General features: G+C 39.0%; 1 protein-coding gene across 2 annotated transcripts in view; it reads left to right on the top strand.

The window, feature by feature from the left end:
* The window catches only part of esrp2 (epithelial splicing regulatory protein 2), a 28155-nt gene that overhangs the window by 5290 nt on the left and 2815 nt on the right, over positions 1–20050 (top strand). The window contains exons 3-16 of one of the 2 annotated variants that reach the window (XR_003935079.1): positions 3476–3589; positions 3763–3877; positions 4678–4770; positions 5448–5502; positions 6029–6139; positions 6766–6898; positions 7208–7250; positions 9291–9592; positions 10402–10635; positions 11099–11297; positions 12719–12923; positions 14502–14694; positions 15954–15998; positions 16487–16586. Coding sequence is in view for 1 of the 2 variants with exons in the window: in XM_030130988.1 (XP_029986848.1) it covers positions 3476–3589; positions 3763–3877; positions 4678–4770; positions 5448–5502; positions 6029–6139; positions 6766–6898; positions 7208–7250; positions 9291–9592; positions 10402–10635; positions 11099–11297; positions 12719–12923; positions 14502–14694; positions 16487–16573 (1884 nt within the window). In the remaining variant the exon portion in view is untranslated. The remainder of the gene's footprint in view (positions 1–3475; positions 3590–3762; positions 3878–4677; positions 4771–5447; positions 5503–6028; positions 6140–6765; positions 6899–7207; positions 7251–9290; positions 9593–10401; positions 10636–11098; positions 11298–12718; positions 12924–14501; positions 14695–15953; positions 15999–16486; positions 16587–20050) is intronic. The other variant, XM_030130988.1, reaches the window with a different exon arrangement.

The following is a 20050-nucleotide window of genomic DNA, read 5'->3' as shown; positions in this document are numbered from 1 at the left end:
CAGGATTTTCAACATCAACCACATTATTTTTTGTTTTGTTTTCTCTTACAAATTCTGATCTTGATGCGTGTAAGGTATTTGTTACAAGGCATGCTGATGTGCAGTAATGGCTGTGTTTATGCTTTTTTTTTTTTTTACCCACATGGGCTGTTCTGACACTCCTAGCTGTTCTTATCAGAGTTTGTTTCAGTCACCACCACCTTTCCCCACAAAGAGTCCAACTACAGTGGAGAGCAAACTCTGATAGGACCACGTTCAAAGGCCACCTCCTCAACAGTCTGCTGTGGAGATTAATGTCAGAGGGTGGATTGAAAGTAAAAGAATCTGCCTTAACAGTATTATTAGTTGATAATATGGGAGGTAAGCGTCTTGGGTTGGTGAGTCACAGAAAGTAACAGAAAACTTACCAAATCACAAAGTCAAGACTCAGATTTTTCAAGAAAGGTTGATATAGGTGTAGGGAAAACAGAGGCAGTATATCTCATGACAAAATTTTGATTCTAACAGATTTAACTTGTGCAAATAACCTGTTTGGCTACAGAGATGCAGACAGTTTATAATAACTAGAAACTAACATAAGCATTAGCTTCCAAATACAAATGTTAGAATATTAACAAATAAAACTAGTGAAAAGATATGGTACACTGTTCTGGAGAGCTGATTGACAGTTGTTTAATCAGGTATTTGTCAATTATTACATTAATCTACAACTCTTTTGGTAGGCTAACTACATCCCTGAAATAGAGTTTCAGGGATATAATGGTTTTACCCCAAATGCAACCGCCGCCTGATATCCTTCGTATGAATGCAATAACTAGGACAGATTTGGTTGGATTTCTTATCCCTTGATAACTAACATAGGGAACCCCTAGTGGAAGAACCCCTATCGATTTCAGCTTCTCTGAGTATTACAAGTCATCCAAATGGGGGCGCTTAAGTTGAAAATCAGTTTTTTGGACATAAATCAAGCAATAATTGGCTGATTGAGATAAAATTTGGTTCATATTGATCATCTTACAAATGTCCATTTTCTCACTACCATCCAGAGTTCATATGGTGTCATTTTCATTCATTAGATGGAGTTTTGTGGGGAAAAAATGGTCCTCTGACCATTATTCTGCCACTATCAGGCCGATATAGCTCAAATGGAGCTCATATTGATTGTCTAACAATTATCTTTCTTCATGCCACTACCTTGTTATGTCTATATTTGAGGTTTTAAAATTGAGACAGTATTTGAATACTCTGTCAAAGTATTTAAAAACAACTCAAATACGCTTCACATACTTTACAAATGCTTTTACAATATTGACAGACAAAAGATTCAATAGATATTGTTTGATCATAATTAGAGATGAGGAAATTAGGCTATTAATCCTTGAACAAACAATTGTTCATATAAAGGGTGCAGGGCAATTGAGATACAAAATCTGTTGTGGTGGAATGACTCATGAAATCATGATGTGGCTTCCTTTACCTGGTTACTTCTGCCAATTTGCTTGCAGAGGTGCATTCCATGATAAGGATCATCTCATGTTTGATAATGTTTTGAAAATATCAAATGGACAGTTATAGGTATTTCTGTACAATGTCACATTTCACATTAAATCTATCCACTATCTGCTTTCTGAATAACAATGAAGTTGGTATCTTTTGTACATTGTATCATTCATTTGCTTTATTATATAGCAGAGGATTGGGGGGGGATTTTTTTCATATTCTATATTTCCCTTTCCCTTATGCTTTTATTGTCACATCAGTAAATTTAAAAAAAAAAAAAAACTCAGAAGTGTGTCATGCTAAAGTCCTACTAATGAATTTCCTGATACATTATACTTGTCAAATTCATGTCGTTGGTGATAACAGGGCTAATGTTTGCTCATAGCTGTGTATGCAGCTCCACCTTGTCCAATTACTAAAGCCGGATCATTGACAGAAAAGCAAACGTTATAGAAGGTTGTGGCACGCCCTACCTCTTTCTCCTCTGTACTTGAAATCCTGCACCAGGATTTTTCATCAAATACAGTGTTTAAGATGTGACAACAGAACTATTGTACTGTGACTAATACGACACAACTGCCACTAATTCACTAATAAGCATGTTTTCACCACAGAAACTGAAGGGCATCTCTCATCCATGTTTGTTTTTTACTCTGACAGTCAAAGCATTTACTAACCATTGCAAAAACTCCCTTAATCTATGCCTGAAGCATTTGTTCTTTTGTCAGCAGCTACCTGATTTTGCTAAATAGTCCTGCATTTCTCTGTGAACAAGCCCAGACCCGTAGCTCTAATACTCCTTCCCTGTCTGCTGATCTGTCATATATAGCCAGTGGCCATCTGTTATTAGTCACTGGGGTTCGGTGGTCTTCCATTCAGTTACGTTTGCCACTAAAAGAAATTTGCGGAACATTGCTTAGAAATGATGACCTCTCACCCTTCAAGTACCCTTTAACAATCACTTTCCCACTAAAATGGCTTAAGTCACACCTGGGCTGCTTCTTATTGGTAATGATTTATTGCCCTGTGTGAAAGCATTACAAGTCCTGCCAGTTTTGTTTTTACGTTTTTACTTGCTTCGCTTTGCTGGTCTGCAGAGTTGACTCCCTGCTAAACCCTGACATTCCTTGTTGTAAAAATGTTACCACTTGCTCCCGGCACGGAGAGTTGTTGTTTTTTTTTTTTGTTTTTTTTCCTTAGCAAAAAGAAAGACAATATAAAAGATTACCTGAGACATTCATTGGCAAGACACCATTGTTTTCTTTTAGGAATTTGGGGCGAAATATTCAGAATTCTCATAAATGTCCTGACTTCAAATGTCATTAGCCACACTTCAGGTTTGACGTTGACGGTTAAATGTGACAAGCAACAGGTTGACACAACACAAGCAACGGGGAGCCTTTGCTGTGGCAGTTGTAAATAAAAGCATATGAGGGAGCTGCTGGTGCTTTTACCATCAGAGTTTACAGGTGGTGGAGTAAGGCAGGTTTGACTTGCATGAGTTGTTTTTTTTTTCTTGTCTGGTCGTGGCTGTTGGTCATGCTAGGCGAACTGATCCAGGTGATTAGTGGTGTGATCATTCCTCTGCTTTGTCTGCTCCCTCCCTCACACGGCAAACACACACTAAAACCTGTTCGACGAGCCTCATTCCTAATGAGAAACGCACACAGTCAAATGTCAAACACCTTCACTTTTCTTGGTCTTAAGTGCACTGTTTCGTTTTGTTCAGATAGTGTTTGCACATGTATTAGAGCCTCATCTGTCACCTTTATTAATCACAACGCTTATCAATCACCAGGATGTATGTTTGAGGTATTAAACATAAAGGGTTGGTTCAGCAATGCATTATTTTTCTTATTATTTGGATATTAACTGCATATATGTTCACGTTTAATGCTTCCTTGTGGATAAAACTCTGTCTTTTAGATGTGTGGATGTTATTCATTTGTAATATCTTTTGTCTTTCAATGTACAGTTTCAGCAGTCTGTGTCGTCAGAAGTGAAGTGTCTTGGCAGAAGCTCTTATACACTATGCGTCAACAGTCCACTTATCATCAGACAGGCTGTCCATCCTGAAGCGTCCAAAAAGGTAATACTGTCACTCGTACTGTAAACATACAGATGTAAACTTATTTATTTATTTTCTTGTATTCTCGGAAAATCTGTTCTTTTCCTTGAGTTTTATACCTGTGCTTCCTGGTGGATCGGATTTTCAGTCCGCATAGTTGAAACCTTTGTTTCTTTTTTTACTTTTCCTACCAGAATCTTGTGCTTCCTGAAAGTTTCTTTTCATTTGTGGACTTGAGGAAGGAGTTTCACAAATGCTGCCCCAATGCTGGTCCTGTGCAAAGGCTCACACTTGCCTCCATGCTGGAATGTATCCTTTTGTTGCTTTGTGCAAGTTGAATCACTACTAGAAGTTGACTGTTAGTGTTTTTGTTACCCCTCGGCCAACTCTGGCCAGGGGAGTATTGTAATCGTTTTGTCATCTGTCTGTCTATCCTTCTGTCTGTCTGTCCATTCAACAATGTAATCGCATTATCTGAAGAATGCATTGAGAGATCGGCGCCAGATTTATACAGTGGATGCATCTTGACATGAAGCAGAAGCCTATTGAAAATAGATCACCTATAGGGCAGTAGCTTTCAACAGAATCTTACACTATATTTGGCCGAGGGGTATTACAAGTGTGCAGCACATTATATTTTTAACCTTTGTATAATAATGGTAGTTTAGGGCTGTAAAAAGTACATCACTCCCCTACCTTCCTTCTGAACATTTAGCACTACCAGGAATAAACTATATTGGAGCCTATAGGAAATAATATAATGTATAACTGTTGAAGTGAACAATATCAAGGTCGAAGTAGTTAATCAGTAAATCTAAAACTGAATAAACTAAATGTGGGATAAATGTTTGTTTTGTGAACTCTTATTATCCTCACATTTGCCATTGTCCACTGTCAAAATCAGGTTCTACTGATGTCAGTTATCAGCACCGTCTACCTCTAATCACTACAAACGCAGTGATGTTCAAAAGTGTTTTTTAACTAGTCTATTGTACGTGCTGATTTCCATCCTCTTGGTAAACCGCTCTATTCTTTCATAATGTTAAATGTTGTCAGCTGCCGTTCCCTGAAACATGAACACGTGGTACAGACTTTAACTGTTGGTGCAGATGTTGGTCTACCTGCTGTGTCAGATGGGACGGGGGTGAGGGAGGTGAGGAGCATGGTTCAGCTGATTCTTCGCATCCTGGCTGAGCCCTACAGTAAGTCTCCAACTGACCTTCTACCTAAACTAAACTGACACTGCATTAGAAGCTCAGTTCCTAACAGTCTAATCTGCATTGCCTTCCTAATGGTTATAGCATATATTATCAGCGCTGAAACTTCAATACTGAAAACAGTTTTTGTCCTACAGCCTGACTTGTGTTATCAGTTATATTTAATATTAAGAGCCCAGATGTTTACTAAAGAAACAGCTCTGATTTTAAAGAATGGAAACAATCTATATGGTTTATCAAGGCTGTCTGGATTGTTATTCATACGTAAACAAATCAGAACAATCCTCCTTGTACTTAGTCATATGGTTTTTGCCCTCGCAGCAGGGTATTGTCATCAGTTCATCATCTGCCCATCTGTCTGTCCGTCCATAGGTGCACAAACTTTGGTGTGGACTGAAGGCAGAGGGTTTTCAAGTGCGGGCACGTTATGTTAATATCAGAAGAGCAGGAAAATAAATTGTGCAAGCATAAATCCCTTTGCACAGTCACCTTTAATCCAGAAATAAATCTAACATATATCTGACTGTCCCCTCAGGCTTTAAAATTTAATTAATGCCAAGAGTTATATATGGCTTTTTTGTAATGAGAATGAAAAACACACAAGATGAACCTGTTCAGAAAAGAGCCAGTGATGCACATTTTTCTTTCCTTCATTGTTTCAGATCACAAATTCTCCTGCGTTGAAACTATAAAGTACAAGTTCGACTCTGGCACATGGTATGTATGAACTTTAGCTTCAATATTCTGTGTTTAATACAAATCTATTCATCTGACTCCACCTTTGTATGTGTTAGCATCACACCTGTGAGCCAACTCAGTTGTGCACAGACTGCCAACCCCCCAGCTGTACTCAGACCTCAGAGCTCGGGCTGCTAGCATTGATTACAGCAACAAGGAAACCACAAGTGTGTTATTAAAGCTGTCCAACTTTGCCATCAAGTGCTTACCTGGCTATCTAGTAGCAGAGCACCAAATCCTGCTGTTCTCAGACAGCCAAAAGCCCATCACCTTGACAACCCCCTGACATTTAATCATGGGAGTGTGTTACTGTGTTAAGCACTTACTGTGAGTGGCCTCTTTGTCTCCTATCTGTAGACAATTTGTTCAAATTTAACAGCAGAGATGGTGTTGGAGAAGGAAATGCATTTATTTCTAGTGGCAGTAGAAGGTCTATGAAAGTCTATGAAAAGGTTTTAATAATAATGTCTAATAAACGACTCTTCCCTCCATGGTGTGTTTGCAGTAGTAAAACAGAGCCAGTGGACAGCGAGACTGTGATCAGAGCCCGAGGACTTCCATGGCAGTCTTCAGACCAAGACATTGCTCGCTTCTTTAAAGGCCTCAATATCGCCAAGTATGTCAGTGTGATAACCATTTCACAATGATTGCTACTTAAGACGATATATTTAACCTTTTACAGAAGATTGATGTAGGTTGCTTGTAAGTCAGGGTTAATCTTTACCACTTTTATTCCTGTTTTATAACATATGTTGTATTTAGTATAAAAAAATACACTACATTAGTGATTTGGAAAAAAGTTTTTGGACACCACATACATTTGTGATATATTGCATAAAGAATCACTCTTTAGTCATTGAACTCTGTCAAGTATTGTTCAGTTCTCCAAACCCACAAACTCCCTTCTGTACATGCTCTGTTCCATCGAGGTCAAAACTGGATGTTTCAGTAAGATAATGAAACTCATCTAGGACATGACATGTTGAAATTGTCAAGAATTTTGTCTTATTTTTGTTCTTGTTAAGAATAAACCAAAAAAATCACTTGCATTTGTTTGTGTCTGTCTGATGCAGTCACACCCTTTGAAACAAACATTTTTCCACCAATATTTCATGATTATATTTGAGAGAGTGTAAATTTTAAGTGTCCAAAATTTTTTTCCACTGCTGTATTTTTCCATTTTGACTAAATGTAGATAGCTGTTTATTCACATGGGTGTGTGTGTGTATGTGTGTGTTTTAGGGGTGGTGTTGCCCTGTGTCTGAATGCTCAGGGCAGGAGAAACGGAGAGGCCTTAGTTCGCTTCATCAACTCTGAGCACAGGGATCTGGCTCTGGAGCGTCATAAGCACCACATGGGCAGCCGCTACATAGAGGTAAAATTTGATTTTTAGCTCTAGTTCATTCACAACTGACATGTGAAGTTTCATAGTTTGTGTTAAAATATGCCATCTTTATATCCCTGGGCAGCCAGTACGAGTCTTGAAGATTAAAGTGAATGGTGGTGAAATGACCACAGGGACAAATTAAAAATAAATATTTGAATTCCCTCAAGCTCAGTATCAGTCAGCTCATACCGGTGGCCTATACTACTCTTCTACTGTTAATCAGTTGCTGTCATCATGAAAACAGTTTTTTTATTGGTTCAAGGTTTTTGCTAAAGCAGGTGTCCTTTGTCATCTCAGGTCTACAAGGCTACTGGAGAGGAATTCCTCAAGATTGCTGGAGGTCAGATTTGTTGGGCATTTTTTGTAATGTACAGTGGTGAAAAAAGTTTTCAGACACCCCATGCATTTTTGATTTCATGAAGAATCACTCACTGAACTCTGCAAAGCATTGTGCCATTCTCCAAACCCACATACTCCCTTCTGCACTTGCACTGGAAAAACTCGATGTCTCAGCAAGATAATTTCCATTGAAACTTTCAAGAATTTGATTCTGTTTTTAACAATAAACAAAAAAATCATGCGTTTGTTTGTATCTGTCTGATACAGTCACACCTTTTTGAAACAAAACAAAGATTTTTCTGCAAATATTTCATGATATTTGAGATTGTGTAGAATTTTAAGGGTTTCTGAAAATTTTTTTCATTTCTATATGTGGCAGTTTTCTAAATAATTTCTTTCCTGCATCTTTGAAGGAAAACCAAACTCTCCCCCTCTGTAAAAGAGCTCTTTAATGACTGTAAAAGTAGTGATCTCATTTGCGCTCTGGCTCTCTCTACTGTTACCTGTGTATTTGCCTCATCTCAGTGACTCTCTTCAGCTTATCTTAGACTCATGAAAGCCGCTTTGTGAGCAGCTGCCCCCCGCCCCCATCCCTCCTTGTCTCGAGCCCAACCCTCAGAGGCCAATTGAAGAGAAATGTTGCTCTGGGCTAACAGCGGTTCACCTGTTCACTCGGGCCCTGGGCCTCGCTCCCCCGAGGGAGAGAAGGCTGACGGCCGGTGAAAGGACCGGCCCAGTGCTGATACAAAGGGGGTGTGAAGAGACAAAGGCAGGGCCCGGGGCCTCTAGACCGTAGAGCATCAGGCAGTGGAAACAGGACAGAGATAGCACACAAAGCAGCACAGTCAGTCGTAGCTGATAGCTGCCAGTGGCTACCAGTCCGACTCTGGACTTTACTCAGATGAGTTAAGATCAATACAGATTGATAGCACACTGGACTTTAAACGAAGAGTTAAAGCAGGCAAAATGCAGCTGCATTTATCAAAAGAACTGAAAGGAAACATGTAAATGAATTTGTACTTAAAACAGCACTGTTGTTTTTAGTAAAGCAGCTCTACTACCGGGATGTTTACTTGTATATTTAGTTTGGTTTTCCCAGAGTGTCCTGATACAGTCAGGGTTATACTTGTCCATCTTCTCCTTTCAGAGCTCTGTTAAGATAAAATCTTTTTTTTTTTTTTTTTTTGCTGGTTTCCTGTTTAGCGTGTGTGGTGGTTTTTTTCTTGTTTTTAGTGGCTCATAGATTATTTGCAAACACTCAAAACACCAAGTCAGTTCAAGGCTGGACTGATGAACTTAATATTCACAATTATTTGTTTACCACCACAATCACAATTTACCAACATTATTAACGTTATCAGTTAATATTGATCTTTAGCCGGACATGCAGTTTAGTTTATTAAATTGACTTGTTAGTTATTTAGGGTGCTAGTATTCATATATTTAAAATGAGCTAAAGTTCCTATAGTTTTGGGTTAATAGTAAATGAATTAGATTAGGTCACTTACAGATGGCAGGATTTTCTTTGAGATAGGAGTAGATATTTTGTTTTTCCTTTTTGCATAGACTGCCTGTAGTAAAACCTGAACTATAGTAAAGTAAACCAGTTAAGTGATGTAAACACTGGAAATATTTGGCTTGTTGGCCAATCTGTATGGGACTTGTGGACATAACTCTGCTGGCTAGGCCTAATAGTCTGTGTCTTCCTTTACCTCCAGCACCAAGAAGTCTCTCATTTGCACTATGAGGGAAACTAGGGTGGCAGAGGTTGGATATGTGGTGATATTTACAGTATATAAAGCTGTGACTGGGTTAGGGTCTGTCACCAATGTCTTTAATGGTTTATTAGTTGTTATGTGTGTAGTAATACACACAATAAGAGCAGAGCAAATACATGAGCATCACTTTTTAATTATCTAAGCTTCCTTTCCTCCTTTTGTCTACTATTAACAATACTTCTCTGTGAATAAAAGGCAACACTGAGATTGTCTTATTACGCTCAACAGTTGCTTGTCTAATCATAGCTGTCCTCTGATACCAGGTACATCTAATGAGGTGGCCCAGTTCCTGTCCAAAGAGAACCAAGTGATTATCCGCATGCGGGGGCTACCGTTCACGGCCACACCCCAGGAAGTACTGGCCTTCCTCGGCCCAGAGAGCCCAGTTACAGACGGAGCCGAGGGCCTGCTCTTTGTCAAGTACCCGGACGGACGGCCCACAGGCGATGCTTTCGTTCTTTTTTCTTGTGAAGAGTACGCCCAAAACGCCCTGAAGAAACACAAGCAGATTCTTGGAAAGCGGTACATCGAACTGTTCCGGAGTACAGCAGCTGAGGTGCAACAGGTGAGATGTGTCCACTGTCCAGGCTGAAATGGAAATGACATGTGCTCAGGGACAACATAAACAAAATATTATCACTTAGGGGTGAACTGAGTGTTGCAGTTTACTAACTAGAAGCACTCGGAGAGCGCAGACCTCCGCCAAGGCTGATCAGTGCCCCCCCCCTGTGGGCCCCCCCATCCCCGATCACCACCAAAATTTAATCATTTCTTCCTTATCCCATTTCCAACAAACCCTGAAAATTTCATCAAAATCTGTCCATAACTTTTTGAGTTATGTTGCACACTAACGGACAGACAGACAGACAGACAGACAAACAAACCCTGGCAAAAACATAACCTCCTTGGCGGAGGTAATAAAGCAGAAGTGATGTTCGTGCATGCAGTAAAATGCATATAGATATGTGTTGATGTTCAGTTTGTACATGACAAAGATAAGTATAATGTAGAAAGGCTTTGCAAACTGTATTCATGTTTTCATAAGTACTATTGGCTATGACACAATGTAACTATTTACTTGTACACTTGCTTGTATTATTTGTCTATTTATTGTGATTTTAAGAAGTCCCTCCTGTATTGTATTACCAATCAACATGAACTACTACTTCCAAACTAGAAATATTTTGCAACAACTTATGTCAACTCCGTGTAGAGGAGTAATGTCAACGTTATTGAAACCATCCAGACGTCGTTAGTCAGATGATGGTGAGGTGACAATGGAAAGTATTGCGTTGTACAAAGTAGAAATACACATTTTTTTGAGTGTGGGAGAAAAGCTGTGTCACCATTGTTGGACCATGTCTGGTTTTCCAGGTCTTGAACCGGTACATGTCCACCCCTCTGATCTCCACACTGCCACCCTCACCCATCATGCCTGTCCCCGTCCTCGCCACGCCCCCCTTTCTACCAGCATCCAGCAGCACTCGTGACTGCGTCCGCCTGCGTGGGCTACCCTACACAGCTGGGATCGAAGATATTCTGGAGTTCATGGGAGAACACACAGTGGACATCAAACCCCACGGAGTCCACATGGTCCTCAATCAGCAGGTCAGACCTCCAAGTTTTAGAACCATAGTAAACATGTTTCGATCCCTGTCAAGAATCTATGATAATTCACAATAGAAGATGGAGAGACAAGTGAGGTAGGGGTAAGGGTTATTTGTAAATGTATGATTGCACAGATTTTGTCTGGAGGACTTTGCTGAATTTCCAGTGTGAAACTTATGGAGAACTACCATAGGTGTTAGATTCACGTTGCATACGTTTAAGGGCAGTGCAACCACATATTAACAAAGTTCATGTAAATCCTGAAACTGTGTAAAATAAATAAAACCTACATCTAAGTACTAAAGTAGTGAGGCTGTCTGAACTAACAAAAGAGAATGCATATTGAAGTAAAATGTCCAGAATTGTGTACATTTCCAAACTCAACTGTCCATTCTTGGGATATTGTTGTGCTCTCTGTTCCTGTATTAACCGTCTGTCTGCATCTGGTCTTCTGTCTGTGCAGGGGCGGCCCTCTGGCGACGCCTTCATCCAAATGAAATCACCAGACAAGGCATTCATGGTGGCCCAGAAGTGTCATAAAAAGACAATGAAGGACAGATACGTGGAGGTGTTCCAGTGTTCCACAGAGGAAATGAGCATCGTCCTGATGGGAGGAACCCTGAACCGGAGTGGACTCTCCCCCCCGCCGTGCAAACTACCCTGTAAGTGAAATTATTAAATATCAAGCACTGAAAGTCAATAGAATATCAGTGTAACAGTTAATAAGTTGCTCAGTATGTTCCAGTTGGTATTTATTTAATATATTTGTTTGCTCCTATTTGTCTAGTTTTATCCATGTGGTGCAGCTGTGTTTTTATCACCCATGAAAACAGATTAGATCAGACTGAATATGACGGAGTACTTTGCTCTGTGACTTATTTCTGCTTCTGAAGATTAGATTGGAAACAGCAGCCACTAAGAGCCCCTTCAGTTTTTTTCATTCTTCTTGTGTTCATTTCTTCACTCATCCATTTATTTATTTATTAGCTAGACTTTTTTTAGGGCTGCAATTGCCAATTACTTTCATTGACACTTCATCTGTTGGTTATTTACTTGACTTGATTAATTCTTTTCATTTTAAGAAGGGTCTTCATAAGTGTCCTACATTATGTCTTCAGCGGCTTGTCAGAGAAGGAAAGATACCGATAAATGCTCAAATGTAGTGATAATTTAGAAATTAACATAATAAATTATCAACATGAAATGTAATAGTTGACAACCAATTGGTTAATTTTTAAACTTCACACTAAGTCTAAGGAGATTTCTTTTTCAACTATCTATGTTAAAATCAGACTTGAAGTCATTTATTTTCCCTCCTAGTTTACCTTAAGTAACCTGGACACACTTTTAAAAGGTTGTCCATGTTCCCATATTTGGTGCTGAGGCTGAACTGCTCTCTGCGGCCTCACTACAATACTGGCTGTTTGTATGTAAATACGTACCATCATGTATCTTTGTTGAACGTGTCTCTAGGTGCAACAGCCTGAAGGACACAGGAAGCTTTGTAAATAAAATGCATATCATAGAAATGGACCTATGTTTTTGTTAAAGGATAAATATTCACCTTCAGAATGTATTTGTTTGAGAACTTGTTTTTCTGATAGAACTATAGGTGCGAGTGTCAGAACATCCCCAGATTAGAGCACACTGGAAAACTACTAACCTGAATTGTTGAATAGGTACTAGAAATAGACAGATTGAATGGTCTGACTGTTTTAACAGCACAGATAGGACTGTTGAACTTGATTCCAGTCATGATCGATGGCTAATATCAGGCTTCTCCAGTGAAATTAAATCACTCCTGTCGATTTTCGTTGAATGTATTTGTATATTTATTAAGGTATTTATTAGTGTGACTTAAATGTTCACCTCAGAGTTTGTCCACAGTCTGTGAGATTGTTAATTGTGACATCAAACTGTTGGTCAGGGTGGGGGTTCATTATTAGTCTATAAGAAGTCCCCTGTAGGTTGATATGTCTAGTCTCTACAGGATGTGATGTGTTGAAACTCAGGATCTATTAATTTCCTACGTTTACTGTCCAGAACTGAAATGACTTGACTGTTCACCTTCTGTCTTCTGCAGGTTTGTCTCCCCCCACGGCCTACGCCCCCTTCCCCACCCCACCCGCCATCCTGTCTGAGGCAGCCCTCTACCAGCCCCCCCTGCTGGCTGCGCCCAGACCACCTCAGACCACTGCACACAGCCCCGCTCACACCCTGGCCTACTACCCCCCCCAGCCTCATCTCTACATGAACATGAACATGAACTACACTGCTTACTACCCCAGGTCAGTGCAGCAGTGACGGCCGTCTGATATTATCAGCAAAATCTCATCCTGATATCGATCTACATCACCATACAGCACACTTTCTGAAAATTGAAATCAAATATAATTTATTATCCTCAAGGGGAAATTTGTCTTGGGCAAAGTGCTGAAAAACTGCTGAATAATATATGCAGTGTAATTACACATAAAATACAACAACAGACAGTGAACCACACTTATTGAACTCAATTATTGCACCTGGTCCGACAATAAATCAAATAAATTATGATAAACTAAAAACAACTGAGCTAAAACCAATCAAGAAAGAGTGCACAAGATCAATAGAGAAAAAATAAAATAAGTTTTCTAATCATAACATACTGCACTTTCCAGACTATAAGCCGCTACTTTTTACTCACGCTTTGAACCCTGCTGCTTATACAGCGATGCTGCTTGAGTACAGATTTTTACGGGCTAACGGCCTCCAGGGGGCGCTCTAGCAGGAAGCGCAAAAGCGAGACAGACAGGTGGAAGAGGTGATGCGAAGAGAAGTTTTAAGCTTAACTTTTAACAACCATTTTGCATGTCATGCACAAACCCTCATCGTGGAAAACACACGAAGAAATGCATGTTTTGCAGCTTTTAAGTTAAAAGCAATAGATCTGTCTCTCTAAGAAGGAAATAGAACTGCTGCACGTAAGTGCCATTGAGCAACAATGGCGGAGAGACGTAGAAGGTGTGTGATGGAGCGTTTCTGAGGCTGCTCAACTCTGACACTGAAAAAGACGACTGCAGTGGTTTCAATTCGCAGAAGGAAGATGAAGATAGAGATCAATGACTTTTCTGGGTTTTTTAACCAGCCGTGTTACTGCCGTTTTACTGCCGTGTTACAGGCACTGTTTGGAAAAAAGTAGTTAAGGTATGTACGTAAATATTTAAATAATCTTTCTGTTTACCACCTTTCTATGTAAATATCTCATGTCGTAACGTGGACACCTGCGGCTTACAGTCAGGTGCGGCTTATAGCCCGGAAAGTACGGTAATTCAGTGGTTGTTCTAAAATGAGCACTTTAAAATATCTGTCTCTTCACATTTCTGTTTTTATTTAGAACCTTTGCAAATTTTCAATTCAGGATGTAACAAAATGTTATATATTACTGATATAAAAAGCTAATGAAGGAAAACATCCAAACCTAGCATGTAGCAATAGTTAACTGTACAACAAAATTAATAAGACTAACCTAAATGTTAGTACATAAAATAAAACATAGAAACACTACACATTTTCAAGTTTTAATTGTAACAGTAAAAATACATATAGCAAGTAAATACAACTCCATTTGTCCATGCCATGTGAAAGAAAAGTAGCATCCAAATGACAAAACATATTGCCATGAAGTGTAATTTGTCACAATAATAAAAAAAATTGAAGACATTTTTCAGTTGTCTCATAATCATTGTATTGCACAACCCAAACACATAAATAAAAATCTATCTATTCCTCTGTGTTTGTTCTTCTGTTCTCCATCACTGTCCATTAGATCCAGCTGTATCCTTCCTCTCACTAACTTTAACCCTTTTCTTCTCCATCTTTTCCAGCCCCCCAGTTTCTCCCTCCACTGTCGGCTACTTTGCTCCACCAGGAGCAGTAGCTGCAGCGGTCGCCGCCCAGCCCCACCACCCTGCCGGCGCCTCCTCGGTGCTCCCCCAGCCCGGGGCCTTGGTCCGGATGCAGGGTCTGCCCTTCAACACTGGGGTCAAGGACATCCTCAGCTTCTTCCAGGGATACCAGGTCAGTGCACAAGGAAACTAAATAAGAGCACAAATGTCCGGATGAAGCTGATGAGTGAACATTTTATGTTTGTCTTTATCATCAATGTGTTTAAAGTCATCACTTAGGGAACATGTTCACAATTGTATGGCCACAAATATGGTGGTTTTTATTATAGCCTTGCCAGCCTATTAAAAAAATTTAATGGTGCATTTAGTATTTATTTATTTAGTTACAAGACAGTGTGTATTGGCATTATTTACAAAAAACAAGATGCCTGCACCAGATTTAGCAGAGGAGCTAATTTCCATCTGTTGTCTTGGACCAACGACCAACATAAAAAAACATTCCATGGATTATGAAGTACTAATATACTGGAAGAAAACTGTTAAACAATGATAGATATAGGAAAATATGCTCAGGCTGAACGGTTACAGCCAAATACATAAAAAGAGGCTTACATTCTAAAAGTACAATAACATTTTCCTGGAATAACAATAAAATATGAAAGAAGAAGTAGAAGAGAGAAAAATAAATAAATAAATAGGCTAATCGTACAATAGCAAACCAAGCAAACCAGACTATTGTGCTAAAAACATCTGTAGAATTAACCAAGTCAATACATACAATCCATGTGTACAGAGATAAGTTCGGTACTCTGATTACATCAAAATAATGTAATTTACTACATCTGATTACATTTTATTTTACACTAGGCTCTAAATCTGCAGAGTCCTAAAAATTTACATTTAAACCAACATTGTACACTAATGTTAAAGGCTTTTTCTGACTTGAAAAGAAGAAATATTGTTGAATTTCCAGAAATGAGAAGCTATTTGAATACATGACCACCTCGTTTGGTGTTTTATTCAATTTAAAAAAAAAAACAGTAGTCAGATGTAACTTCTTAGTAGCTGTAACAGATTTAATATGGATATTTAATTATATTTTAACATTTTTGTCTCCAACATTGGCTATGAACGAAAGAGCTGTTCTCATTCTTTTATTATTCTCAGCCTCCTACAGTGACGTTAAAATTGAAGTAACGTTTCTAGCTGCATATAGTTAATTGTAAACTCTTCTCACAGTCTGCAGCCCACAAGGTGAAGATCCTTCCTACAGAACTGTTTAGCTTTCCCCTGCAGCTAGGAACATTTATCACCGTCAGTGCTTTTTATTCTCAAATCACTCTGCTGTAGTAATTCACATAAGGGACATGTGTACACTTGTCCTCTACCCTTCTTCCCTGTGCTTCCCACTGTATTTTTTTTTGCTGCCAGTCCAAATTAGGTGGAGTCCTCTGAAGCAGGTGCGAACCCTGACAGGTGTGTCTTTAGATTATTTGGAGAGTCGGGTCAGGGAGGGTTTTGAGGTGGAGGGGGGGTTGTGTGTTTTTGTGGTACACAGCTTGGGTCTGGTCTTTATGGCTTATTTTGGACAGTATCGGTATAATCCCGACATTATAAAATATGTGTGTGTTGGAGAGAAGGGGAGAAGCTGACTCTGGTCCTGACTGTTGGCTGAACCATCGTAATTATATCCTTGATGGAGTGAGCATGTGTTTGTGTGTTGTTGTTTTTTTTTTCCTCTGGCTGCTGTAGCGACTCACACACTGGTGCTGGGTGAGAAACTAGTTCCCACACCAGCCACTGGTGTCTTTTACCACATAGTTCTCATTCACACAGGCTCAAATGAAGCCCGTGGAGGTAGTATTATGTGTGTATATGTGTGTGTGTGTATCTTTTGTTTAAAAACTGTGTATTGTCATTGTGGAGGCCTCTCTGACTGTCCGTTCATTATATGCTATCTGTAGTACGCCCCTGATGAGTACAGCGGCGTGGTTCAGATGAGCGAACAGGCCAGGAGTCTGATTCAGCCCAAAGAATGGCTCTGTCTTTAGGGACTCGGCAAAGGTAAGAAGAGCCTCCAGAACAGAACCACAGTGGGCAGAGTGGGCATTTCCTGGGCTAAATATACTATAGAAATGAACATCTGATGAAGCAGCTGCTCAGTAAACACTAACATCTAATTCTTTCCATAACAGCTCTCACTAAACCTCCAAGTTCATGTCATGGATCTTATTGGAAACCTCTGAATTTCTTGCAACATCCTAATTTTCTACTCCAAAAAATGTTGTCACGAATTGGCTACATTTCATCATTTATATGGTTGTATTATAAGTGTTTTTTTCACCAAACTGGGCTGAAATTAGTATTGAATGTTCACGAAATCTTAAAATGCACCATGTATTTCTGTCAACAGATGTTAGGTGTAGTCAAATTCAGCTTCAGTCGGCAGAAAATAGAAGAAATAAAATCCACACCCTCCTCCTGCAGCTGTCTCATCTCAAAGTGTAGACACTGTTTTTCACGCCTCTGTGGAGAAGTGAAGCCAAAATATCCCACAGACCTGAGCTGCTATGTTACCTCTGTTACCTGTCTTATCCCCCCTCCTTCCTCAAAATGCCTGTGATTTACTGAAATCTGTCAAACCTGAAAACAGCCAAGGAGCAGGTGCTGAAGTCTCCTTTTCCCTCAGACGTATTAAGTTACAATAAAAATGTTATGGTGTTTTGTCCAGTGATGCTAAAAACAAAATCACCTTCTGTAGCTTGAATGAACGTCAGTAATTTTTTACCTGAATGAAGAAACTTTGTTTTTCAAAATAAACATCCAAAAAGTAGTTCTGTATAATATTAATATACATATGTATTTGGTCCTGCTTTAAAATGACTGCCATGAATCTTGTTAAACACAACTGGAAGCTGCAGGGTCTGATAGTTTGTTGCGTCACCAGGCTAAAAAGTCTAAATTCCTGTTCAGTGTCTATTGTAGTTCAAGACGTCTGAGAAAACAGTTCCATGATTTCCGTGATTTCATCTGATCTCAGGTGTTTACACACAGTTATGGGGGTAAATATGTGACTGACAGCTGTAACTCTGATCCTTTTGTATCAGACAACCTGGGCATGATTCCACTGCTCTGCTCAGTGTCTCGACATGGAAGCAGAAAACGATATCAGGTTCATTTGTAAATTTAACCCATAAAGACCCAGGGCTACTTTTGTGGCAGTTCCAAAATCATTTTTTTTCCTCTATATTTAACATTTCTTAAGTGATTTAACACAGTTTATTATGACATTGTCCTTTATTTTGCATTTTTTCAGTGTAAATCATGTATTTTCCTATATTTAATTCACTAATCATGTAGATGTTTATAGAAGCTCAGATCAAAGTTGAGGGTTATTGTATTAAAAACAGAGAAAAATGAAGAAAATGTGACTTTTTTTTTTTCTTTTAGCAAAATCTATCATCAACTGAACATGAACCCAGTGTGTCCATCCACTGTCATTGATCCAACTCCATGGGTTTTACGATTGAATCAGTGTTGTAGAAGATGACAGTTTTTCCGCTATGGAGCCTCTGTACGTCCAAATGGGTCATATCTGATGATCATGAAAAAATGATAAACTGTATTTTACACCAATTATTTACATGTATTGATAGGATTAGTGGATCAGAAGTTATTAAACATTTTAGATCAGTAGAATGTTCTGGGCGTTGGTGGCTGTTTGGGTCTTTATGGGTTAATCTGATTTGACTGAAAGGAGAGAGCTGCAAAAGGAAGGATTGTATTTTCTAAATTATTGTGTTTTTGTTTTTTTTTTCTGTTTAATTTCTGTAACTCTTAAGTCCTACAAAAACCCACATTTTGACCCAAGAAACATCTGGACTTCTTGAAGTGTATTATTTCAAAATTTAATCATTTTCAACTGGCTTACTAAAAAAAGTCTCACTAAAAGACCCTCCATGACATAAACTGGGACCTCCATTCTGAGCTGGTGCAGAATGACCTCTAGGTAAAAATAAAAACTAATGTATACCAACAGAAAACCTGCAGAAGTGCAGCCTTCAGTCACATTAACATATGAAACATGTTTTACATTCAGATACAGTTTAACACATAAAGCGTGATCCCAGTTGATGCATGCTCCAGTCGCTGTCCTCTAAATAGGAATGCCCAATCTGGCCATCAAGGTTCAGAGGCCAAACCTGCCTCACAACTAGAGCGTCTCCACATACGTGTGGTAGGAGTGCTGAATCTGGATCTGAAACATAAACACAGAATGCAGGAAATATTAGACTTATCTAGAGCTGAATTAAACCATAGTTGTTGCTTCTAATACAAGGATTACTGATGTTTCTGTGCTGCTCTTGTGACTTCTGAACATCAATTTTTAGCTGATTCCAACAAACTGACGTATAAATAATTTACATGTTGCATAATGTGCATTAGGCCAAACCTGCTGCATGTTGGAAACTATTTAGATATGGACCTGAAGAATGAATGTAGAACAGTGTGTCTGTTTACCAAAGTACCTTAAATATGAGTGAATGTTGAATTCACTTTACAAACTGTAAACTTTGCCATTAGGCCCTTTCCCACCGAAAGGCCCAGGAACTTTATTACCAGGAACTTTTTGAGGTAAAAGAATTCCTGGGAACTGTTTTTCCACCGCACCTGAAACTTCAGGGAAATTTATTCAAATCAGGTTGATGATGTATGAGGGAGCAGTAATAGAACCTGTTGTCCAGCTCATATACATTCACAAACTAACCTCTAGCACAATAAAATGACATAGTACTGTAAGTGGACAGTTTGGGTTTAACATTTTACTGGTTGTTGAATCACTTAATCCATCTGGAATACATTTTAAATGAAGTTAACCATCATTACATATCCTTAATTTAAATTTAAAAATGGTAGAACATGTATTTTCAACTTCTCATTCCTTAAACTAAATCACATCTAACTTTATGTGTGATGGATGGTTCTGTTTCATTTCTATTGTTTTACAGATATAGTCCAGGTGCAACCCTAAAGTCAGACAGATTTACTGAAATGCCTGCATTTAATTTGACTGCATATTACCTATAAAAGTACTTACACTCTACTCATATTTTGATGCCTTGTAAATGAACAGACAGTATTAGGTAAGATTTTTTTTTTTTTTAAATTAAAAATTGAAACAAAACAAAGGTGCCTTGAGATTAAAAGGGAAATAAACACGTGTGAAAGGTTCAGGTTTTTGGACCAGTGTGTGGTCCAGCTGGTCCAGGACACTGGTCTGGAACTCCATGGTCCCGGTCCCTTTTTTGCTTTTCTACTGGAAAAGTAATAAAAATGCATAAATGAATAACAGAACACATGACAGATTCCTACTACTATGATGTGATATGTCTGACCTGGGCTGTTGTAAACAGCAGTAGGTGATGGACCAGGACACAAACAGATTCAGATTCAGAAAAAGAGGAGAGTCCGTCCGGTCCATTTCAGGTGGAAATCACAAACATACAGAATAAATCAGTGTTCAGCTC

This window comes from Sphaeramia orbicularis, chromosome 3, assembly GCF_902148855.1.
Source record: "Sphaeramia orbicularis chromosome 3, fSphaOr1.1, whole genome shotgun sequence".
Classification (NCBI taxonomy): Eukaryota; Metazoa; Chordata; class Actinopteri; order Kurtiformes; family Apogonidae; genus Sphaeramia; species Sphaeramia orbicularis.
Note: the sequence above shows the minus strand (reverse complement) of the source record. Positions and strands in the feature narration are given on the sequence as shown.